General features: G+C 26.3%; 1 protein-coding gene across 6 annotated transcripts in view; it reads right to left on the bottom strand.

Moving 5' to 3' along the window:
* Window positions 1-27,221, bottom strand: part of LOC119670009 (fasciclin-2) — a gene marked incomplete at its 5' end in the record, with an annotated part of 47,499 nt that extends 20,278 nt beyond the window's left edge. For 3 of the 6 annotated variants that reach the window (XM_038080088.1, XM_038080090.1, XM_038080092.1), the window contains 5 exon segments: window positions 563-2,053; window positions 2,191-2,315; window positions 15,955-16,118; window positions 26,446-26,499; window positions 27,047-27,221. In XM_038080088.1, coding sequence (XP_037936016.1) covers window positions 563-2,053; window positions 2,191-2,315; window positions 15,955-16,118; window positions 26,446-26,499; window positions 27,047-27,221 — 2,009 coding nt within the window. 6 annotated transcript variants of the gene reach the window in all.
* Window positions 27,222-27,776: the final 555 nt, after the last annotated feature.

The raw sequence follows: 27,776 nt of genomic DNA, 5'->3' as shown, positions 1-27,776 counted from the left end.
TGCCAGTATATTATGTAGCATGTATAAATGTATTATTTACGAATTATATTATCAAGGGGGATCTATCCCATTAATCTCAACGATTAAGCCTTCCCCAGAAAAATTTATATATTAATGAAATATTGAAAATTTTTAATACTTCATTTCCAATATATAGTACGTCCCATTAAAAGCTTGTATTTATTAGAATAAATAATTATTATAATAAATAATTTATTATAAATAAATAATTGTTATAATAAATACATTTATTATTAAATAAATAATTTATTAAATAATAAATTAATTTATTATAAATACATTTATTATGATAAATACATTTATTATAATAAATACGTTTATAATAATAAATACATTTATTACAATAATTGCGTTTATTACAATAATTGCGTTTATTACAATAAATACATTTATTACAATAAATACATTCATTACAATAAGTACATTTGTTTCAATAAATACATTTATTATAATAAATGCGTTTATAACAATAAATAAATTTATTACATTAAATACAACATAATATTTTATAATAACATTAATAATAAATGTCAAAACTTACCGGACAATATTTGACCTGATAGAAATCTATTGGTTCACCATTGTCAGCGGGTACACTCCATCGTAATTCAAAGTGATCTGAGTATGGTGATACAATAACAGGTTCTTCTTTGTCATTTTGTACTGGCGAATGCAATGGCTTAGGTTCTTCGGGTGCTGAACGTCTGGGTGTTGATTGCTGCAAATTAACGCCCCAATTACCAAGACCCACTAGATTACGTGCGGCGAAACGGAAATTATACATAGTTTGTGGTTTCAGTCCTTCAACAATATAGGGTGAATCTGGTGACCAGCTACGGTTAAAAGCTGTAGACCAATCTGGATTTAAAGCCTCTTTAAATTGTACATTATAAGCAATGATGGGTAAACCGATTTCTGTAGGTGGGCCACGTATGTCGAAAGTAATAGTGGTAGCTGTTATTTGACGTGGTGTAGCTGCTTCAACAAAGCCAGGAATGCGTGCTTCTTTTAATTGTATATCCTGTTCAGCTGTACCGTGTATGTTGGTGGCAATGCATTTGTAAACCGAGTAATAGTGACGTGCTACAGGATGTACAATTAAATCACTACGTGGTCCAGTACCAACAATAACTAAATTCTTATCGTATGCATCCTTGATGGGACGACCATTCCAACGCCATTCAATGGTAGCATTTGGTATACCCATAGCAAGACAACTTAGATTAGCTTTACGTTCCTCCCAACTGAATACTGGTGGCAATTCTTTCATATGCGTAAAATCTGGTGGGAATTCGATCGTAATATGACCAGTCTTATAAGCAGTATCACCTTTGTTACGTGCTATACATTGGTAAAGTCCATCATCAGTGCGCATAGCACGTGCTATACGTAAAGTACCAGTACTCTCGCCACGCTCTTCATCAAAATGCTGTTCGAGTATAATACGTTCATCATCAACTTGTGTCCCAGGTGCGTATTCCTCTTCAGATCCCCAACGACGGAATGTAATAGCTGGTGCAGGACGTCCCTTAGAGCGACAAGTTATGGCAACTTCTTTTTGACTCACACCGGTGACATTGTATAATTCGTAAACTTGTGGACGCACTAAGACATTCAATTTTGTTTTTTGATCTACAACACCGGCATCATTTTTGGCTATGCATGTATAGGTGCCATAATCATCCTGACTAACTGAGTTTATATTGAGTAAGCCTGTGAGTGCATTTACTTGGAAGCGATCTGCTGTGGCTACATTTTGTTGTGCTGCATCTTTAATCCAAGAGATTTCTGGTACTGGCTTGCCAGTTGCTGTGCAGTTTGTTGCGAATGATTTTCCTTCGACAGCTTCAAGTGTGTTTGGTAGGTAAGTGATAACTGGGCGTATATAGACCTCGACGCGTATTGTGCGTTCCAAAAGTTCACCAGTTTCAATAACAGCAGCACGACAGGTATAAGTACCATCATCGGATTCTTGTACATTACGTATGAGTAAACCATGTGTTTGCACGACATATTTATCACCAGAGCGCACCTGTGCGAAGGAATAAATAATCAATATTTCATAATATGGATGAGGAAGAGATTTAAACCGTTGTTTTTATTTTTAGAGAATTACAGAATTTTTATTAAAAATATTTATTATTTATTTAAGTATTTATTGTTACTTACAGGATCACCGTTTCGCAACCAATCAATTGTGGGATTAGGGTCTGCTTTAACTTCGCATTTAACAATGTAGTCTTCACCCAAAATCGGATATTGACTCTCTGGTGCATTCGTCCATGTTATTGCAACTAAAATTCGTTAAAAAAGAAAATTAAATAAATATTTGAAAAACGTTTGAATATAGTGAAATTTTTTTTTTTTTAATTTTATTTTTAAACTTTATTTGCACTTTAGTGGCATAAAGGCACTGCGCAACAACAACAGCAATAAATAAAATTTAACAAGTTCTTGGCATGTTTGTGAGCTGCATTTGTTGGCAAGTGAAATGCTTTAACGAGCTGCAAGCAAAAAATTATAAAAAAAAAAGGAAAATGGAAAACTTTAAGGAAAAGGAAAATTGAAGAAAGGATCAACTTTATAATTTTTAAAGTTTATCAGTTTGGCGAGAGATTTAACATTTTTAAGGTTGTGCCAGAGCATCATTTCATGACACTTTATGTCCTTTTCTTCGGATGCAATTTAGTCTATTCCTTATGTTCTTAAGTGTGTACGTAAGCAATATTTCCGTTTTTAGTTTATTGTCAGAAAGCTTTTACACATATGTCAGCAAGGATAACAAGTGAAAACTAGTTTAATATTTTTTTAGTATATATCTTTTACTTTTTTGTAAACACCAGCATTATTAGATTTTTTAATTTGAGTGACAATGATAACACTACTGGCTATTGCCAACAAAGCTGCCAACCTAAAACTGATATGAAGTGGATACTAAACGGTGACTACTGTAGCTTCAGTAGTTTCTCAAGATGAGGAAGATAAAAAGATGAGAAGTGTTAGGTGTTATGGATTTATTTTTATTATTTTTTATAAAATTCAATGATTAAGTGAATTTTTGATTGAATCAAGTTGCTTCTTTAGAAAGTTACAATTATTGAAATACTATGAGGTTATGTCAGAAAGCTATACCAAGTATTATATCCTTTTCACATATAGTCTTTAAGAGAATAAACTATTATTGTTTGTTTGTATTGCATTGATAGGAATTGATAGGATGACTGTTGCCTGAATTTATTTTAAAAGGCAAGGAATAATTTTAATTAATGAAATTAATTTAATTTAAAAAATTTATCATATCTTAATTTTGATACGTTAATAATAAGAATGCATACGTATATATATTGTTCTATGCTTAATTTGATGGGCGATGGTGCAATACTTGAGATCTTGCGAAGTCGGCTGAAATCATGAATTAAAAAACAGTATATGCGAAGAAATACAGGAGTCAGTATCAAGAAACTAAGAAAATATATCAGCATCAGAAACTTATCTGATGCAAATCTTATAATTTTAAGATAGTTTAAAAATCCATTAGGCAACTTTAACTTCAACAAAAAATTAAATTTTTGTATTGACTTTTACAGGCACAGATGAAGAATGAAATATTGATGGACCTATAAAGGTTCAAATGGTTTGATCGTTTAGATATTCGAGTATATATTTGTCGTGGGCTTAGTTGCCGTATGTTTACCTAAGCAAACGGCTACTTCTCTAAATACTCAGATGTTTATTTGATAAACACTACAGTGGTTAAATAGATGAATAAATAGATTTGTAGATGATACATATAGATTAAAAGATGATACAGTATTAATTCTAAGGAGCATGTTATGATTACAGTCACAGTTACGAAGTTGTTGTTGTTTTTAATGCAAAATGAAAAATTAACATCTGCAACAAGAATTTGTGACTGTGACTGCAATCATAACATGTCTCTGAGTTTTCTGTTTATTAACCAACAGGAATCCAGTATACTTATTATAACACCAACAGGATTCTACTATATTTATCGCAACACCAATGATAATCCAGTTTCCCTTTCGTAACACCAAAGAAAATTCAGTAGAATTATCAAAACACTGACGTGAATCCAGTATATTTATAGTAACTCCAACGGAAATGCAGTGTTCCAATCGTAACAAAAATGGGAAGCCAGTATGCTCATCAAAACGACGATGGGAATTTAGTAATCTTATCACACATTATTCATAATACTGTATGTTATTCATAACATCAGCGGGAATATATTTCTATATTGGAAATATAGAATTTTTACCGCAATCTCAACGTGGACCCAGTAGGCTTCTCACAACACAAACTAGTACGCTTATCGCAATACCAACTAAATTCAACGGAAATCAATTATGCTTCTATAAAACTGAATTAGTTATCATAGATATTATGAACGTAGAAAATTTCAACAGCGCTGAACGCAGAAAAAGTGATTAGTTATGACAGAGTACACACGACATGAAACAACATAGAAACACAAACAATACTAATTGAATCCGATCACTAAACATTTCGTATACAAAGAAATATAATGCAATTGCAAAATATTTGATTCACCTAATAAAATGTGTTTTCTATATTTACATTAGGAAACCAAAATTCTTAAGTTTATTTTATTATTATTACTTTGTTACGAATAAACAAATACATTGTTTTCGATAAGATAGAATAGGTCAGCTAATATCTTCTTACGTTTCCGTTTAGTTTTATTTTGATATGAATAATCAAAATTATTATTTTCCATAGCCAGTTTTCCAGATAACACAGGTCAGCTAATACGTTTCTCTTTATTTTTATTTCGATATGAATTATCAAATATATTGTTTTCTACTGACAGTTTTCCAGATAACTTAGGTCAGCTAATATCTTCTTACGTTTCCTTTTATTTTAACTTCGATATGAATAGTCAAATATATTGCTTATAAGTCAGCTAATATCTTACGGCATAACTAATTCATTCTTAATAAAGGCACAAAACAATAACTCAAATCAATACAATCAGTAGTAGATAATGACAGCACACTCTATAGGATCCCACTGGTAAGCAAAGTTCTGAATTATTATTCCATTCTTACGCAATTAAACCTATGTAACTTTTGTTTATAACTTTTTAAGATTTACAGTGTTGCCATACTTCCTTTTTCCGTTTTGTTAAGAATAAAGTCCTTTCTGCATTATTTTGTGGTATTTTAAATTTAAAAACTTTAAATTTAACCATTGCGCCAAGTGACCAACTTCAAATGTTAAGTAATTCTATAAAATTTTATAACTTTATGCAAATAACTTTTGAAATGGCAATAATTGGTTTCCTAGCAACAATACACCTCACAAATAAAACAACAGTACGAAAGTTCTTTGTGCTAATTTAACAAATCAATTTTACATTATTTCATAGTGGCAATGATGGTTTCTCCTTTACAGGCAGTTGACACAATACAAAGTGGAACACTATAGCACACACACACACTTATTCACACTTACACTCACCTACAACAGCCAAACAAATCGAAAAGTTTTTCAATAAGTTTGAATTGCAGTTAGGCAGATTCAAGTCAAAAACTAATAACAAAGATGCATGTTACTTTCAGTGTTGTTGCTCTGTTAGTGCACTGTTGTTGCATTGGTGTTGTTGCATTGCTGTTGTTGCTTTACTGTTGTTGCATTACTGTTGTTGCTTTGCTGTTGTTCCATTGCTGTTATGTACGAGTATTTTTCTTCTGTTACTTTTATTCTTGATGCATGCATTGTTGCTGTTTACCGGGTTGAAAATGTTCACTTGCCAAGGTTCAGTCAGGCTTGCCCTGCATTTATTATTAATGCACTCCACTTTAGTTTTCATATAACTTTTACTTCAACCTTCATATAAGTTTTATTCTCTGCCAAACGTTTTTTGGCTTATATGCCAAGTTAAAGTAAACATGTGTCTGTTAAGCTGAGCTTCTTACAGAGACTCTGCTCCAATAACGTTGTAAGTGCAGAATTATACTTTCAGGAAGTTTTAGTACATCCGGGCGTTATGCACACATTTGTTGGTCTTTGCTTTTCTTTATTTGCACTCACTTGATGTCATTGCTTTTGAGCACAGTATCCCGTAAGTGTTGAAATCATAGAAAGCTCTATTTGTCTCTTTTTTTGCTTGAAGAGTTAGTGGGTACTGCTTTCCTTTACTGGTCTTGCTTTCCTTCACTCGTCCTGCTTTCCTTTACTGATCCTGCTTTTTTGGTCCAGCTTTCCTTTATTCTTTCAATTTTTTTCAAAAAAAATAAAAATGGAAAGAGAAAAAATTGCGTTAACTGTATTCACATGTTATATTTTATTTCAATCAGGATGCATTGGTGAAATTATTGTTTTGAAATGGACTTTCTTTATACTGACAATTTGCTTTTTCCTCTTGTCTTCTGCAAATAATATAGAGCATAGCAGGAAGAACTTATTGATTCCTTATTGGTTCAGTACTTTTGTGGTTTGATGTTGAAATTTGTTTAAATTAAAAAGTGAATTTGTATTCTCTTTTTTTCTCAAAGTAGAAACTTTTGAATAGTAAAGTTTAAATTTGCATTTAAATATAAAACTTATAATTTGATTTAAATTGTTAAAATATTGAACGTGGTTAGTGTGGGATTTTCAAACATTTTGGAGTCATTTGATTTTGCAAATAGAAATAATAATAGAGATAATAATAAAAAAGATTCTATTTCTAAATTCGAGAAATTACTATTTTTTACCGAATTTAGCGGTTCAGGTTTTTAAAAATTTTGGAAATTTTTTTTTATTATTTTGCTTAAAAATGATGAGAGATAATAGCAAATAGAAATAACAATAGAGATAATAATGCTAATAGATTCTATTTCTATTTTTGAAAAATTTTATATAAATGAAATTTGCTCTCAATTCCATGAATTACAATAGAAAAATCAAGGGGAATCTGATTTTAAAATGTTTTCAGATAATATTTATATTTTAAATTGGATATAAACTAAAACCTCTATTTGAAATTTTAATTAATTAAATAAAATTTTTGTGCTTTCGTTGTTTTGCGAATACCAAACTCAACGTCAGTTAATAAAGTAGTAATTCAATAACTAATGGTAGGAATGTCATAAAATTTTGACATGTGGCATTTGAGAATCGTCGTTTCATAAAAATCATATAAATCAATAATTAAAAATAACTTAAATTCAAACATCATATAAGTAATTTTAATAAAATGAAATGTTTTAAATTGAGAAGAGCTTGCATTTCCTAAGTGGGGAAATAGGTTATGATGCATTTGGGTTTATTCTGACATTAAGTTTTTTATAAAAACTTTCTTTACTGATTTCTATGTCACTTGAAAATTAATGGATTTATGTTTTACCTATAATATACATATACCTATAAATAACAAATTGACTTGGATGTGTCCAACGACTTCAATTTTAAATTGATGAGTGACGTTGCCAGTTGAAAATTATGAAATTAACTGAGTGATGTATTATATTATGTGGAAGTTATAGTTACATTTACCTCCTTACTTATTGAAAGTAGTTCTTTTGTTATTTTTGACTTCAATAATTTTAATTACAAGTGAGTTACGTCTTACACATATAAATTTTGATTAGCACAAATCAATTATGTCTATCAATTTATCTCATTGATTGTGTTTAATGCAAAATACAACTTTGCGTTTCAAAGGTTTTAACTTAAAACCATTTTAATACATATATTTATAGCTAATAAATCAAGTAATACTAATTAATAATACAATTTATAACATTTAATACAATCAACCGCATAAACCATTATAATAATTATTTTATAAACATAACAAAGACACCATTAGCTTTATGATGCAAATACGGTTTTATAGATATGTTGCATTCACCACTAGTGATTGATATGCAAGAATATTATACCTATATTATATATTATTAACTTAACACATTAATAAAAATATATTAAGAAATTCCATGTTAAAAGTTTTTGAAAATGCTCTAAAGTATGGTTGCTCTATCGACAATCCGCAGAAGGTTACCGATCTGTGTCTTTAAGATGAATGTTAATTGAAATACTGTATTTTCGATCTCAGATAATACTATATTTTGGAAAAATAATAGTACCAGTACTAGCAATGTGCCATAAATATTTTATTGTTTTTTGTAAAATACATTGAATACTTTTGGAGTCTTCTGTACTTTTTGGTTTAAAAACATTGCAATTAAGTATATCATAATTCACTAATAGAGAGGTTTCCAGCAGTACTTAATTGCAACAACATAAATTTTTATTAATTTTTAATTATTTGTATTAATTGTATAAACTATTAAATAGAATAGTTTCTATTAAGTAAAATAGTCTATGCTGTCATAAAATCAATTTAATAAATCATTAATTTTATAATATAACTATTTCAGTTTATTTATTTATTTGTGAGTTAACATTAAAATTAATTTTAAAGTTAACTAAGAATAAGAAACTAGACTATTAGGTCTTTTGCCCTATAACTATTTTATTGCAGTGCACGTCACTACATTGATTTTAAAATTTCTTTTAAACTACGTCCAATTAAGTTATAAAATACTGCTTGAAAATAATAATTCCATAAAATAAACCAATAAACTCAATTTCTTGTAGTGCTCAATTTCTCGTACAGTAGTTTCCTCGTACACATTTCCTTGCAGTGTGCACATCCGTTTCCTTCTAAATCCATTTTCTGCTTGAACAGATGATTAAGTTCCATGAAATCTTTTGCATTCAAAATTTTGTGGAAAGCAAGTACACGTAAAATAATAAAATGTGTATTTATGGATACATATTTACATAATTTGTAGTAAAATATTTATGACTTAAAAGAAATATTTTAGTTTTAATTGGCTCCAATAATGGTTTTGGATCTTTGAACTTCTTTTTTTCATTATTAAAAATATAAATTTGAGGTCACATTCTCATTGAAAGTTGGCAAGGCCATCTACAAAATAAAATAGAGGTGTTGATTCACAACAAATCGGATCACAACAAAAGAATAAAATAAAATAAAATAATGTAAAGTAAAATAAAACAAATAAAAAAAAAAATAATAAATAAAAACTAAAAGAAAATAAACTAAATTTAAATAAAATAAAATACAATAATATAAAATAAAACAAAATGAAATAAAATAAAATAAAAAAAAAACAAATTAAAATAAAATAAAATAAAGTGAAATAAAATACAATAAAAGAAAACTGATAAAATAAAATGAAACGAAATAAAATAAAACAAAATAAAATAAAATAAAATAAAATAAAATAAAATAAAATAAAATAAAATAAAATAAAATAAAATAAAATAAAATAAAATAAAATAAAATAAAATAAAATAAATAAAATAAATTAAATTAAATTAAATTAAATTAAATTAAATTAAATAAAATAAAATAAAATAAAATAAAATAAAATAAAATAAAATAAAATTAAATTAAATAAAACAAAATTAAAAAGTGAAATAAAATAAAGTGAAATAAAATAAAGTGAAACAAAATAAAATAAAATAAAATAAATGAAATAAAGTAAAGTAAAATAAAATGAAATAAAATACAACTAAATAAAATACAATACAATATAAAATAAAGTGAAATATAATAAAATAAAATATGGCAAAATAAAATTAATACAATAAAATAAAAAAAAATACTGGAAGTACAGTAATGTACTGTAAAATAATTGAAATGAAATAAAATAAATTAACGTAAAATAAAACAAAATAATATAAAATAATATAAAATAAAATATAATCAAATACAGTAAAATAAAATACATTAAAAAAAAGAGATAAAATAAAAAATAGTAAAAGAAAATAAACTGAAATAAAGTAAAATAAAATATAATATATTAAAATATAATATAAAATAAAATAATATAAAATAAAATAAAAACAAAAAAAAATAGTACAAAATAAAACAAAATAACATAAAAAAAAAATAAAATGAATATAATAAAAAAAAATATAATAAAAAATAAAATATAATAAAAAAGAAATTAATAAGTATTTTAATGTAATAAATAGGAAAGCATGTTATTATATATTTATGTTTGTTTTAATATTAAGAATTTTTATATGAAAATTTTTTGTGCAGTTAGAAATTGTTTTAGCTCGACATAATGGAAATATGAATATGGACAGAAATCATCTCTCCGACATCTCTCCGTAAAATACGTATATATACGAAATTTTATACAAATTCTAAAGTAGTTTAAAAAAACTTTGAAAAGTTAATACAATTTAAAAATTTAAAGCAGTTTAAAAAATATAAATTTATTATAATCAATGACAAAGAAAATACATTTTTTTTGTCTTTAATATAAAAGTATTCAATATAACTTCAATATAATTTCGATATTGATATTATATAGTACTCTACATATATTAATTATATGATTATAATAATATATATATACATATATATATATATATATATATTAATTATAGTTATTATTAAAATATAAATTTTATTTCAGTTAATGTATAAAAATTCAAAAACCTCAGCATCTTTTTTTTATAAACGCCTAAAAATATATACCATATATCGCAATAAAAAATTAATAAAAATGAAATTTATATTCAAAACTTTAGAAATTGTGTTAAATTTGTGGTTTGAAGTCTTGAGCTAAACTTTTAATTTTTTTTTTTTTTTTCATAATCAAACAACCCAAAAAACCATAAATTATTGGTTTCGTAGTACTAGTGCCCTTTTCTACTTTGCGCCTATGTTACTTTTAAGCTTGTCTGCGGTTGTGTTCACTTGAAAGGAGGAAATTCTTGAAAAAATTTAATATGTTGGCCAAACGCAAAAGTTTGGATGCAAAGGGGTTCGAAGTTATTTTCGAAGCAGGCTTTTTGATATTTGATATCAAAGCTAAATTACATTTATACAAAAAAAAGTTAAATTTATTTATGGCTACTGCAAACTAAAAGGACATTGACTGAAGTTAGCTTTGATAACTGATTTTAATTAAAAATGTAAAATGCTAAATTTATGGTTTTCTCAAATTTTTCGTTTTCTGTATTTAGGGTCGAATAAATTTATTTAAATTATAGTTTTCAGTTTCAGCATATAAATATTTTTCTTTGTAATGTAAACTGAGCTAGAAGGTACAAAATTTAATCATACGTAAATAGATAAGAATTTCAGCTATTTGGTTTCATATCCTTATGTAAATTCTGTACTATATTTCAATATCTTAAATAGTTTTTTAAAACTATTTAAAACAAATTAAAAGTTTAAATAAATAAATTTATTTAATACACTTTAGGAGAAACTCGTAATATTTTAAAAAAATTCAAATCAGTTCATGGTTGACGGTCTCTTTAACTGACACATGAATTTGTACAAAGGTTCATAAAGGTGGGCTCGTATTTGATATTGGTTTATATTTTTTTCCTAATTTCACATATTTGTTGATAGCAGTATGACATTCTACGAGATATATTGTATTACACATAAAGAAAGCCTTTAAATGTAATAAGTGCAAATTAAATCTATTGAAAGTCCAACTAATAGATCTTTTTTCAAAATCGCAGATTTTTTTCGATTGAATGTATGCTATGTGAAGCTACTGAACTTGTTTATTGACAACAGCAGGACGTAACTATATAAGTTAAGTGGAAATATAATAATGGATGTTTACGAATGCGAAGTCAGTAATGATAATATTATCGAACAAGGAATCATTTCAACAATATTTAAATATTTATATTTAAAATTTTTATACTTTTTTACAGTACAGTCTTAATTGCATATTTCTTTGAACAAACTTAACCTTCAAATATTTTTAAATGTACACTAAATGTACTCTAAATGTACACTAAATGTACTCTAAATGTACACTAAATGTATTCTTAATGTACAGTAAATGCACATTTTAGGGAATAAATAACATAAACCTTTTTATAAAAATTTTTGTAAGGTTAGATTCTCCATCTCCCAATGTAACAATATATATATTATTTCCAAAACGGTTATTTGATGATGGATATTTGGCAATACTTGAAAAAGCTGTATGGTTAGCCAAAAATTCATTTAATTAAAATAACATAAAAATAATTTTTGTTGTTGTAGCTCACTACTATTTGGAACTTCTCTATAAAAATATAATAAAAACATAATTTTTATACATAATTTCAAAAACCTTTTAGAATTTCAATATATATAAATTATTAAATTTACAACTATAAGTGTAAATTTATTCAACGCTTATAATCCAAAACAAACTCTTATAAGATTTTAACAAATTCATAAAGCAATTAAAAAAATTAGAGTAAAGCCGATTAAGCTAAAAAAACACTTAAGTAACTTATAGAAATCTTTCTTAGAAATTGTATTAATTTTTAATGCTTTGAACACATAGTGAAAGTTACTATATGTACTTATTAAATATTAACCAGCTTTCTTTAAAATCTATTAAAAATTTCTATGAAATAGAAATTTAATTAAGTGCACACATCCTTCTTAATAAAACTTAAAGTTGCACTAATTAAAAATTAAAACAAAATTGCGCATTTTAATTAATAATTCTCCATGCGGCTTTGCTGGTTCTAAGCAAACTCTCAAAACTTGCGTAATAAGTTTTATGAAAAGATGCACTAGACTTGAGCAAATGTGTGCGTTGTTTGATTACACGACGTTCAACAAGAATTTCTTAACACTTTACATACAAGATATATTTCAAATTTAATCAGTGCTTAAAACTTATCCGCAATAGCTTCTTAACTATGAGCTATGATTTTGCTTAACGCCATAAACTAAAACCGCAAGCACATCAAACAAGTGATTAAAAAGTAAAAAAAAAATAGTGAAAATTAAAAATAAAGAGATATATAAAAAATACACTGATATATTAAAAATAAAAAGATATAAAAAGATATAATAAAAACGAAAAAAGAAACTATAAAAATAAAAAGAAATTAGTAAAATAAAAATTATATGCGGAGTTGGTGCCTTAAAATTTTTATAAAAACTTTGGCATAGTTTTGTGCGCAATTATATTTGTAGCGGCGTTGCTGTGCGGAGCGTAGAAACTTACAAAATATGAATTTATTTATTTGCCAAAGGGTATAATTGCTTGCTTAGTTAAAGTCTTAAAATGCACATACATATATATATGTATTTACACGTATATATGTATATGTGTATATGTACCTATATGTATACACATATAATGTGTTTATGTACACATACTTAAAAAGATACATGACACACATTCAATTCAATTGAGTTTACTTGAGTTCATATATAAAACATATTTACTGGTAAATGCGGTGAAAGTTAAAAGTGCTATGCTCCTAAATGCACGCTACAGTTTTGTTTGAAAATTCGTAAACAAAAATTTTTGCATTCGTTTTAACTTCAGTTTTGCCTTTTTAAGTTATACACCAAAAGATGTTATATATTTTTATGATTTATTTGCTTATGCATATTAATGAATATTTATAAATATATAAATAATATATATTTAAATACACATAATGTATTTTTGTATCACTTTAGAATATTTTTTTTTATGAATTTTTTACTTTTAATTTCTAACTGCAGAAGATATAAAATAGTTTCCTTATATCTTTGAATTTATTTTTTATATGTATGTATAGGTATAACATATATTATAATCTCTCAAGAACCTATTTGAGTGAATTTATTACTTTGCAGTTATTTTAAGCATTTCTAGCTAAAACATAAAGACTTGTGATTATGTATTTAATGCAGGGTTCAGAAAAACACTGTGCTGTGCACAAAAATGCAAAACACCACGCACAAATGTTGTGCGATTCTAAAATTTCACACCACAAATGTGGTGTGCGAAAATTTTTGTGCACATCTTAAGTGCACATCTTGTGTGCACAAACGAAACGCACATTTCACACGAGTGTGGTGGAGTGAAATAAAACTCGCACACGCATTCGTTGTTTGTGCCGAAGTTATTTCGCACAGCACATTGTGTGTGCGGCAGCCAACTTGCCCTCGCACACAACGTGTGCAGAAAAGAATACGAGAAGCACATTTTGTGTGCAGGCTCGAAAATAAAAATGCACCCAAATGTGCGGAGACGAAATGTCTACTGCACGTTTGTGTGAAATGATGATTTAAAAGCGCACAATATTATGACAAATATCGCAGCAAAATAGTACGGAAAACTGATTTGTATTAATTTTGGTCTTAATGCGAAATATTTTATTGAAGAAATAATTTTGTATTTATATTTTAATTTTGAATTTATTATTAGATTTACATTTATTGCTTATATTGCTTATTTTTTTAAGGTTTATTAATTTAAAATATGGGAATAAAGTTAATTTCACAATGTACTTGAAAACTTTGTTATATTCAATAGGTACATGAATTTAATAGAGAAAGAGTATTTGTTTCGAAATGTTATAAGTAAAGAGGATCGGTTCTACGGATCGTACTTTGAAAAAATTAAATATATCAATTTTGGACTACTTCATAAAATTTTATTTAATAGTAAGTTGTACACTAAGATTCGTTAGTAAGGTTATAAAAAGCAAATTAAATATTTTTTACAACAACATAAATTAATTTTGTTATTAGATTTCACTTAATTTTTTATCTTTAATTACAGCTTAAATTTAACGAAGTTATTGAAATAATTTAATAATTTAATATCTAAATTTTTTATTATAAAATATATAATTTGTATTACATATTTTTTGAAATAAATTTTCATTTAATCTTATTAATAACATTTCTGAAATATTTTTTTCACTTAAATTATATCTCTGCTTACTTAGCACAGTAGAAAGGGCGCTAAAATCCTGCTACCTGTTCAAAAAAATATTTTCCTAATCTTTCGCGTTTTTTAATGAATGTTAGAAACTCTACCTAAGTGAATACATATTTCTGGAGAAGAAAAATATCTATTTGTGGCCCTCCCGTATTATCTTTTTTAAACTGTTGCAAAATTTATTAAACAAATACACCAATACCAATACCTGCTACCTGTTCAAAAAAAATATTTTCCTAATCTTTCATATTTTTTGGGCATAAAAAAATCTTCCTAAAATATGTTTTTATTTTTTTTAAACTGGTGCAAAACTTTCCAAACAAATACTTTAAGTTCACTTACTATATTTGCATTTAAAAATGCACAAAGTAATATACAAAAAACTAATATTTTAAGTTAAAATACAAATAAGGTTAAGACAGTTATAATTTTTAGTTAACATTAATTAACAAAAATAATTATTTTAAATATTTGTTATTTATGCAATTTTTAACATAAGTTACGATCCCAACGAACGCAAATATCAATTTTTTCAAAATTTGCAACAAAATAATATTTTCTATTTCAAACAAAATTGTGAAGTTCCTGTAATTTTTTCCACCCTTGGGTGCAAGCGCAAAATCGCACATTTGTGCACGTTTGTGCATCGCACATTTGTGCACATTTGTGCACGTTTGTGCAGTCGCACATTTGTGCACATTTGTGCAAACGTAATATGAGCAGCACACTCGTGTGCAAAGAGAATTTTTTGTCGCACAGTGCGGTGCGAGCATAAAATTTTCTCGCACATCTGATTGTGCACATTTTTAAAAATCAGTCACACAGCACAAATGTGTGTGCACGAATCTGTGTGCACAATCATCGCTTTGTGCGATGTGAAATTTAAAATCGCACAACAAATTTGAGTGCGTGCATTTTTTTTCTTAACACCACAAATGTGCGTGTGCATATTTTAAAAATAATTTCCACTCGCACAGTGCAGTGTGCGATTTTGTGCACCACATTCCGAACTCTGATTTAATGTTGATTTCAAGAGATTTCATAACACAAATACATGCCAAGTAAAGTAGTAGCCAGCCACAGTTTTTAATATATAATGCAACATTTTGCAATAGAGCAAAAATTAATAAAATGGAAAAATAAAAAGCTTAGCTTTACTTACCATAAGTTTTAATTATAACGCTCGTTTCGAGTAATTCTGTGTTCGCATAGGATGCGGTGCAGTAGTATTTTCCTTCCATTTCGACCGAGAGTGCTGAAATCATGAGTGCCAAACTTTCGCCAGGCAATGTTTCCGTATACATCGGCGGTTGATTGCGGCCAGTACTACAATTTTTGTATTTCAGTTACCAAAGTTTTTAATTTTTATTTCAATTTTTGTGTTTTTTTGTTCAGTTATCGTAGGTTTTTGGCGGTTTTTGTCGGTTTTTGTTGGTTTTTTGCACATCAACCAAGCATTTCACACAGAGGAAAATCATTAGAATTTCATTTGCAAATATAGTGCATGAATATGTTTTGTAGTATTTTGTTAGCATGAGGAAGTGAGCAAATGATATATCATGTTTGGTTTTCATGGCAGCAGGAAAGTATAAAAAAAAAGAAAAAAAATAATTATGATTATTTAGTAACGTTTTCATTAAGTTCGCTATTTATATTAATAACTATTACTATATTTATTTAAGTTAAATAAATGTTAATATATGTAATTTGTAATATGCAAGTTAAATTTATATATGCAGCGCAGGATTTATAATGAGGAGATTTTTTTTAGTAATGGCAACACTATCCAACGATTTTATGCAGTTGTGAAAACTTCTCTAATGTAAGCTGCTGATGAAGAGTGGATAAAATGGTTTTATTTTATAGTTTTAATAATTTTGATATTTATATTATTTATTACATCAAATTTATTTTTATTATGTGATTGAATACTTTTTTGATGTGGCCACATATTCGGATTGGTTTAGTGGTTTTGTAAATTTGGTTTTCATGAAATTTATTAGTATTTGCTTTAATGTTTCTATATTGTTGGTATATCTATTTAAATATTTTACTTATTTTTAGGTATTAACTTTTATAATGATTATATATTATTAAATATTTAATTGACGTTGCAATTACTGAGATTATTATTATTATTTTCAAATACAAACATATTATAGTACATTTAACCATAACATGTGTTGTACATTTAGTTATGGTTCTGTTCAGGTTCTATTCTTAAATCAATTTGGGATTTGAAGCGTAATTTGTAATTTTTTCTGGTAATAACTTGATTTAACTTACATGGTAGTACTATGTTTACACTGTAATATTAACAGTATATTAAAGTAATCATCGAGATTAAAACTCCTGATTTGAATTTACCAAAGTAAAATTAAATCTTTTAGTCAAGCTTAATAGTACGTATATACTATGTGAGTAAAAGTATATCACATCAATTAAACAGATTTAATTTCATATACTAATTATTTAAGATTAGAGATTAATAGACAAAATAGCGACAAATACTGTGTTTGCACTATGAGATTGCCAGTTTAAAACAATTATCAATATTCAAGCTGTATAATAGTTGTTAAATTGTAGATTTACCAAACTGAAACAAAGTCTGCTTTTGGGAGAAATTAACACTACATTTATACTGTAAGATTGAAGCAATCATCGACTTTATTAGCACTTAAGTTATAAAGACTGCAATTAGATTGTTTACAGAATAAATTGATTTGGATATAGAATAAATTCATTTGTATATATCAATTCTGTCAGGAATGCATTATTTCAATAAATGTCGTTAGCGTTTCTATAAATAATATCCAAAATAATCTCTAAAGTACAGTGTAATCGGTGTAACTTTAAAAATCTTTAATGGTTTTGTTAACCGTACAATGTGAACACCGCATAATAGAAGCAAAAAGTATGCAATTAAAATAAAACTATAATTTACAGTTGAGTTCTATTTGCCTCTAAAAATATGCAACACATTTTATTACATAAATGATTTGTTACTGGTGGAGGAGAACAATTCTTTAATTACAAAATTATAATAATTTGTATTACCAGAGAGTCATATGAAGCTAGTCACTTCAAATATGAAATATTTGTTGTTTTCAACGATGACTAAGAATGTGATCTTGAAAACAGGAGAGATAATTCGATTAAATTTTGGTAATGATGAGGATTTTTAACAAAAAAAATATAATTTTGTCCTCTGACAAGAAATATGCTTCGAATAGAAAAGAGCGAAACATTTAGGAATTTTTAAATAAAAAAAATATATCGACTAGACGTCTCTACTGCTTTCATATGGGTATGACTCTTAGTTAAAAAAAAATCATTTACTTTAATTATTAAATATTATATTTATTTTCTTAGTAAACTTAGTAAACATTTCTTTTAACTTTTTTTGTCAAATAGATTTGCTTTAAATATTCTAATTAACATTAATGCGAAAAAAATTATTAACTAATTATTTTTATAAATTTTATAAACTATAAATGTTTGGATATTCATGCTTTAATCGAAGTTTTATGTACTTTTAAGCATTTTTTGATTACGAAAACTTTAACATTATTTTTGGTTAATGTTTATTGCATTATGAATGATAATCAACGTTTGCTTTCATAAAGTTTAGTAATTGTTTTTATAATAAAATAGTTTGACATAGTTTTGAACATTGATAAAGCAAACAGTCTTGTCATTTTATACGTTTTTTGTTTTTGATGAACTTTTTGATGAACTAAAAAATATTATAAAATCGTATGCATGCGATTTTAACGCTGTTGACATTAGTTCAACTATAGCTGTAGGGAAAAGTTTAGAATAGTTTATGAATTTACATGAAATGGCAAAATTTTTAATTAGTTGTAATTGCATTTAATGCTGAAGGGGTGCCATGAAAATAATTTTTTATGTGTAAAAGTTAAGCGCGTTCAGTAAGTACTTAAATCAGTTTTATAAAATTTTGGATATAATAATTAACAGAAAAAACATAACAAAAAACAATAGCTATTTACATAGAAGTTATATAAAAAGTATGAAAAAATTTTATAATACAGTTGATTAACATTTATATAAATTTGAATAAGGGGAGGAATATAACATAATTTTTTAGTCAAATAATTTAATGAATGTCTTCAATGATTTGATAAAGCTGTTGTCAAATCATATTAATTATTATGTTATATATTATTATATTTTTTTTGTTAATATATTTTTAGTTATGTTTATAGAATTTATAAGTAAATGCTATTGATAATATAGTGTTTCTATAAATAAGCTTTACAAATGGCAAGCTGGTGACTTGCATTGTAGAGAGATACTTGATTGCTACAGTTTTTAATGTGTATATATCACCAATTTTTAACAATAATTTTCTACAGAAATTGTAATTAATTATATTTCTTATACCTAGAAAAAAAAGAAGAAATCTGTTTATAAAATTTTTTCCTTTTAATCTTTACAAAAACGTGAACGCTATCTTACTTATTTGTAAAATTAAACGGGAGAGACACTTTAAAATTAAATTTAAAAAAATAAAACCTTAGCACCATATTACAGCAATATTTTCTTGCTCGCATAAAAGTATGCTATAAAAACGAAATAAGCAACATAATTCCCATTTAACATAATCGTTGCATAGTTTCAGGATATTTATTCTCCTTCTCAGATATTGTTTTTTTTATTGCTATTACAAATTTTTCGCTTTTCAAACATTTAAGATATATAATATATATATATTTATTCTTACACAACAAATGTAAAATAAAAAATTGCGCCCATAAGCACTTCGAGTAACATAACAACAAAATTGCAAATAAAAACATAAAGTGCATTTGTAATCAAACACGCAATTGCACCGACAGCACAAAAATATTTGCCTTAACATGACTTTTTGTTAAGCGAAAGTTTGTTTGTTTGCAGTGCAGTACAAACTATTGCTGTGACTGCAAATAAAACGGGAGAGACACTTTGAAATTGTAAAACAAATTGAAGCTTCAATAAAACAACGTCAGTTTGGTAGTCAGATAAGTCAGAATTGTCAGTTGAAATAAATTATAAAAATCTACTAGCAAAGTTGAAAACAAAAAGAAAACAAATCACTGAAATGTTGCACAAATGTTGCTTGTGTGCACGTTTTTCTATTTGTAGGGTTGTTTATATTGCAATTGATGTACCACTGATGTTCATTGAAGTTTGCAATGGAAACCTGTGCTGTTTTCAAAATTTTTATTGAGCAATTTTAATCGAAGCTCAAAGCAAAATTGCTTTTCCATGTTATTTGAATACCTATCAGACGTAAAATGGATATTTAAGGAATTTTAATAGCGACCAATAAATGACTTCGAACGATTACATTTAGAGTGGTTTAATAGATTACTATGGTTTATTTGAAACAAATTGGCGAAAATTTAAAATTTCTAGTACTGTTGACTGACAAATTGCTAAAATCAAGCTGAAAATTACTGACTATTTATTAGTTTTGTGCTCCAAAACAGTATATAATAACATTTTCAAATAGAGAACTAATCTAGCAACCAGGTTTTTTGCGTATATAAACTTTTTCCTCTATTTCCTCTAATTCATATGTTCATTATGCAAAAAAAAATTATTTTAAGAATCTCATCTCATCTCATCTGCATTTACGAGCCACTTGGATAGAATAGGAGTATATGATGCTAAAAATTGATTAATCGTAATTAATCGATTGAAAGTGTTTTATCATTTCTATAAATATGCAAGTAATAAATAAAATGATAATCTAGTTTGTCAGTGATATATTATTAGAAAAACATATAGTGGACACAAATGTTAGCTTTCTAAGTTCTGTTGGACCACGAAATGAGATCAGTAGACACAACAACTTGTCTTTCCGGATGGCAGGTCATAGTAAGTACAACGGCAACCGTATAGCAGATAAACGTTACGTGATGGTGTAGAAATGAAAGAACTGAAGAAATTTGAGTAAAATCCCTCATTAATATAAATGGATATACACCTATTTCATTAAAAATGGCTGGATATGATTTAGGAAAAACTTGGTAATAAATCTTGTAAAAGTTCTTTTTAAAGACCATAAATTATGAAATTTACACAAGAAAAACTTCTCTGCGAAGAAAAAATGACAAGCTGTCACCTATTGTGTATATATTCAGCATAAGCAAAAAACTGGGTTAAGGCCATTGGAAAAACTTCCTCAGATCCTGACAGAAAGTTATAGAACTTAACGAGAATCGAAGGATTATCATGCTGTCTCCTATAGCCTGCATTAGCAAAAATTTGGGTTACGCTTTTTACAAAAGCTCTTTTTAAAGGTCCAAAAAAATATAATTACACAAAAACAAGGCACACTTTTCATTATTATAAATGAATATACATTCCATTAAATATGATTTAATATAATTAATCTAGCTTAAAAATTTAATTCATGACGTATTTTTCTAAATTTAATGCTAAAGGAAAGGCAATCAATATGGATACTCATACATTATGTAGTTACAGCAAGCCAATTAGTATTAAAGTTATGTGTGTCAGTAAAGTATTATTAAATCCAAAAATGTTTTGATATTATAAGAACTACTACATATATATGTTTTTCCAACGACTTCAAAATATTTTTCAAAAAATTTCTGCTTATTAAAATGAAATTAAAACCATTAAAAAAATGTGAAAAGAAAAATACAACCAAATTTAATTGAAACGAAATAAGTAGCAGCAAAGAATTTACAATATATTTGCCTCTTTATTTTTAATATTTTTCCTTGTTTAAAACTCTTCCTACCAATTTAGTAAAAATTCGTTCATTGTTCATTTAAAATTCAAAATGATTTTCGTTGAAATGTAAACACAACGTTTAACAATTTATATTTTTCTAGATTAAAATTTTATTTATTTTCATTTACGCAATTTTGCAAGGAGTAACCAAACAATGAGCAGCATAAGTTACAAACGCCCAGAAGTATGCAACAGCGAGTGCAATTGTTAAGTTGCAAATTTACACACAATTTCACTTAAATTTATACATACACGCCACGCCAAATGCCAAATTCAGTACGAAAATGAACAGATGCCATAGCAGCTAAACAATTCCAGCTGTAACTATTGGACTGTTGGGTAACCATTTCAACAAAAATAGTTCCAATAAAAGACGAGGAAAAAAAATTAATATTGTTGTAGGCTGACCTCTTTTAAATTTTCTGTTTGCATTTGTTACTGCATTTAGCTGCGTAACTGCATTTACATCTTTTAACAAATACGAGCTGCATTGCATTGCAAATTGCAATTGCTACAGCAAGTTCTGGTTCAGTGCGTCACAAACAGAAAAACGTCCCAACAGCTACAAATAAAATTCTCCAGTTGGGTTTATGTGCCAGAGAAGTGAATTAAATTTTTGTGTACGAAAAATGCATAAATTGCTTGCTGCATTTCATTGAGCTGCTGGCTTGCTGTTGCTGCTGCATTTGTTGCACTTATTGCACTCTCATTTTTGTTAGCCCCCAAAATGCTGCAATGAAAAATATAACTTATGTCAGACAAGCAGGACGTAACAATGAACAGCACATGACATACAAAAAAGCATTCAGAAATTGTTGCTGGCAACATTTGCAGCCATAAATTTCATTACACTTGACCTATTGAGTTGAATTGAATTGCATCCAGTTAAGTTCTTTGCGCAGAACTATTCCAAAAAAAATGTTACTCACACGACTTGGCTGGTTTGGGTTTGGTTTAGTTTGGCTTGAGCTTGGGTTTGCTTTGACTTGGTTTGATTTCATTTTGCTTGTTGGTGCTTTGTGGCGAAACGCATAAAATGATATTGAATTATTGTGCGAAATACGTGAATGAATACTGGACACAAATACAAGTACATAAGCCAGAAGACTTAACTGCTTTGCAAATTTGTTTTATTATAGTTTACTCGGTTTGGTACTGTTATTTACACAATCTGGTGCATTTGGAGTAGAAACATCGCTCTTTTTTTCTGAATTTGTTTTTCATTGGATAGATTTTTATGTTTTTGTTTTTGGAATTATAAAGAAGTGATTCCATTAGTAGATATAAATCTTATACGATTAAATAGTCAATTACATTAAAACGTCTATTCTGACAGACAAAACAAATACTATAACAAATAGCATGTCCTTATATAAAATAATAAAACTTGTTTTTATTAAATATTTATTTAATATCTTTTTTCTAATATCTAATCAATAATAAATTTATTAATATTATTTTCGAAATTTTTTTAAATAATATTCCTTATTCAGCAATCATAATTGCTATAAATTAGCAAGGATAAAAGGAATATTTCATAATTACATTATTACTATGACATAATCTTCTTGATCATCGCACTAGCAATGCATTAAAGCATTTACGAACTATAATATATTAAAATCCATTACACATTTTGAATACAGCTGAATGTAACTTTTTATGGATATGTGCAATTCAACTAATTGAGAATTATAAAATAAATATGAAATCAAAATAAAATTTAATCACATTCAGAATTAGAAGCAAGTGTATAGTAGACTTACGCAATTCTGTAATATTATATTGCTGTCAAATGTGTTTAGATTAAGTATTTGATAATGAACGTCAAACAAGTCGAAAATAGTAGTTAAAAATAGTAAATAAATTATTTATAGTCCTGCAAGAACGTATCAATGTCATATCTGTGTAACATTTTAATTGTATCCAAACAATACTTGTAAAATGCTTACTAAAATTATAAAGAAGAAATTATGACAGTATTGTTTCTAAACGTTTTCAAATTTTTAATTCTGATTGTCTTCTGAAAGTATATTATTTAATTTGATATACCATATACTTAGTCCAAGTGAAATGAAATCACTTTTTTAAAAAATATTAATTTAAATATTAATTTCGAATTAGTTCAAAAATATGGGTATATGAAGAAAACTAAAAAATCTTTTTAACTTTTAATTTTGGCGTAAACAAGGATGTCAATAAATTGTTAACAACTTTTTACTTAACCAGTATAATTCAATGTCATTTTATGAATTTATTCTTAATAATCTTTTTGTCATAAAGTACTTATCAAGCAGAGGTGTTGTTTTTAAAAGGTTTTATAAATACTCAATTAATTAATTTTGATAATTTTATACTATTTCATAGAAGATTTTTATTATTAATAAATGTAATTATGATCAATTGACGAAATAATCTGTTTTAAACCTAATTTGGTAATTAGAATAATTAAATTAAATAAAATATTAACTGTAGAATACCAATGAACTAAACAAAATAATATGAAAATGTAAGGAAACGAAATTGCGAAATTTATGCAAAATACAAAAAATGTTTCTATTAATTTATATAAATTCTTTTTCATACATAATATTAATAATGTGTCCAATAATGAATTATTTATTTAAAATAAAAAAGAGAATTATGTTGAGGAAATTTTAAACTAATAAATTTGATTTTGTGATCAAGCAAATTTTTGGACAATTTTGGACTGTTTTGGACAATTTTTGACTATTTTGGACAATTTTCGACTATTTTGGACAGTGCCAAATATTTTATATCTTATAGATTCAGAAGCATATATTGACTTAAGAGTTCAATATTAATTGTTTCGTTTACATATATCAGGAATTAAATCCTATCAAAACCTGTGGACTCGTGTGTAACAAGCAAAGTCGACGTATACTTAATTTTTGTAATTTAAATTTTAATTTTTTCATTTTTTTTAAAAGGAACATAGTTTTATAATTTTATGTTGAAATTTTTCAAATTCAAACACTTATGTGTGTAGAAAATATTACTGTGAATTTGCATTAGATCGCATTTATAGAGTAGCAGTGTTTTGATTAGAGTAGTACAGAATATCTGCAGCAGCAAGAATATTTGTATTTAAATTTCTTAGATTATAGCGATTTGAATGTACTTCATTTTTGTACGTACTATATAAGTTCATAGTTTGAATTTAATAGTTCTTATTCCCTGATGCTATGTATTCAAAAGTTAAATACCGATTGTTAAATTAATTTTACATTCTGCAGGCCTGTTTATAGCATATATAGAGAGACAGCAAAAATATATGTTTAAATACAATACATAATACATTTTTTCTGTGAATGCCCTGCTTTGGCATCCAGAAGATCAAGGTTCTTAGGAAAATATATCTTTAATAGTTTATCAGACTGTTAATCGGTGATGACGAAAGGCCTTTAAATTACCTAAATTCGGCAGGATGGATTTAGTCTCTTCTTTTCTATACTAGGGTTCTTGCGAGGAATGTGGTAGCAAAACGGCGAAAAACTGATAATTGGGGTACATGGACGTTATCTAATGGCTTGCCACTGCAACCAACCATGTGTTAAAATTATCCAGAAAATTGCTAATTTAATGTACCTCGAATTTGTATGTTTTTCATTAGTTCACGGTTTAAATTTGACAGGATTCAGTTTCTGATAGTTATGTCCAAGAGCATTAAATATTTGGCAGTGTCCAAAATTAAAAACGTTTAGTCCAAAAATTGATTTGTTTAAAAAATCAATTTTTGAGTTTAAAAATTTCTATAATATTTATTCACGACAAGATATATTATAATATTTATATAAAAAATAGAGAAATTTTTGTTTCTGCATAAAAACTTACAAAATGCGTTAGTAAACTATTCCACTGTAAATGTATTCGCCAAGGATTATAAATGACGTAAGCGAGTAGCTAAATAAGTTAGACAGGAAACGTAGCCATGTAATATGAAAATTATTCGATTTTCGCGGATAAAAATATTAATGAACTTTAATTTTATTGATTGAATAAATAATTTTATATGAGTTTATGTTTATGTGAATATGTGGTATATTGTATTGAGATTAGTTTCACCTGAGTCTTGATATAAAATCTGTATATAACACACAAACAAACAAATAATTACAAAACAATATTCAACAACGTTATATTAAATAATAAATAAAATAAATAAATAAAATTTTGTTAAATTACAAACAACTACTATAAAATTTATATAATTTTTTAGAAATTACTATATACGAGTACATACATAACTTGGTTAGAAACGATATTAAGTATTGTATATATATATGAATTAATGCTACTATTTTTATTTTTTTTTTAATTATTTTGTAATTAAAGTAACTCAAATTTTTTTATTATAGCTGTTGCCAAAAATGCAATTATTTAATTGATTACTAATTAAAAATAATATTAACAAATTTTTATTAGCAATACAAAGGCTGAAAAACAATTTCTACTGCAACAAAAAATATTTTTCTTAGATATTTAAATTGCAAATAACTGAAAAATTATTGAAAAATAATTAATTCAAATATAAAATTGCAAAAAACATATATAAAAAATTTGTATTTTAATTGAGTTCACAACAAGCTTAATTAAAAAAATTAAAACTGAAATCAAAACCTAATTTAAAAAATGCAAATAATTTAATTTTCAAACGTGCAGTTCTTATATATTTAAACAGAAAGATACATTGCCGGAAAAATAAGATAAATAAAATTGTTTTGTTTACGTTTTGTTGTTGTGTGTTAATGTCTGTTTAATTTATTGCATAAATTTTAATTGAATATAAAACTTTCAACCAATTAATTGACTATTCTATTTTTCTTTTTAAATTACTTCAAACGATGCTGGCAACACTTACACTTGAGGTAATCTAACTCCTCTGGAATCATACAGTGGATAATAGACTTTGTTCCTAAAGTTATAAAGTTGAAATAAGAAAAAAAAAATAAAAATTACGTAAATTAAGAAACAATATTAAAAAATTACAAAATTAAGTTAAATATTTTAAGCAAATAACAGCTTTAAAATTTCTCCCAAGGAAAGGCAAATAGCGTAAAGCAGCACGACAAAAAAAACATTATAGTTCAAAAATATACATAAAATTACTTTTGCCTTTAAATATTTTCAATTATTTTTTTCCCATATTTTTATTTAAGTTTTCTTAAGGTTTTTATATAATTTATTTAAAATTTTCTTAAGTATATAAGAAAGTTATAGAAAGTTTTTCTAGCGCGCAGTATAAAATTGTTTCATACACCCTTACTAGGATTATAGATTATTATTGGATTAATGACAATTGCTGTACAATGAAATTATTTTTACATAAAAAATAGTTTCTTTTTTATTTTTTTTAATATTTTTACACATTTATTACATATTAACATTAAGTAAATTATTTATAGTTAAATTATTTACTATACAACAAATTATTGGTAAATTTTTTTTATAAGTTAACTTACGGTTTTGGTAAGATTGTGTTATTTAAATTATCTTTCCATTGTAAATCTGACACTAAATTCGGATCTGGTACCATGGGTTTGCATGTTAAAATTAGAGACTTTCCAACTGGTTTACGTTGTACTTCTTGCTTTGGAAAAATTTCAAGTCTTGGTTGAATTTCAGCAAATGCAACATCTGAAATAAAAAATTAAAATTATTTTTAATATAATTTAGATTTGAAATTTAAAGTACTAAATAAATACTATATTAATATTAAATACTAAATTAAATACTAAATACTGAATACTGAGCAGTTTGAACTTTTCGTTACAAAACGAATACTGAATGGTTTGAACTATCGATTATAAAACGAATACTGAATAGCTCAAAAAATTCATTATAAACATTGAGCAGTTCGAACTAGGTATATGCTATAAAGCGAGTACTGAATGGTTTAAACTAAGAAAATGAATACTGAGGCAGTTCGAACTATTCATTATAAAACGAGTACTGAATGGTTTGAATTATTCATTATAAAACGAGTGCTGAATGGTATGAAGCATTTATTATAAAAAGCAGTTCGAATTATTCATTACAAAACGAATAGTGAATAATTCGAATTATTCATTATAAAACGAATAGTGAATAATTCGAATTATTCATTATAAAACGAATAGTGAATAATTCGAAATATTCATTATAAAACGAATAGTGAATAATTCGAATTATTCATTATAAAACGAATACTGA

This window comes from Teleopsis dalmanni, chromosome 1, assembly GCF_002237135.1.
Source record: "Teleopsis dalmanni isolate 2A chromosome 1, ASM223713v2, whole genome shotgun sequence".
Taxonomy (NCBI): Eukaryota; Metazoa; Arthropoda; class Insecta; order Diptera; family Diopsidae; genus Teleopsis; species Teleopsis dalmanni.
The sequence above is the reverse complement of the archived record's forward strand: the minus strand, read 5'-3'. Positions and strand labels throughout refer to the sequence as shown.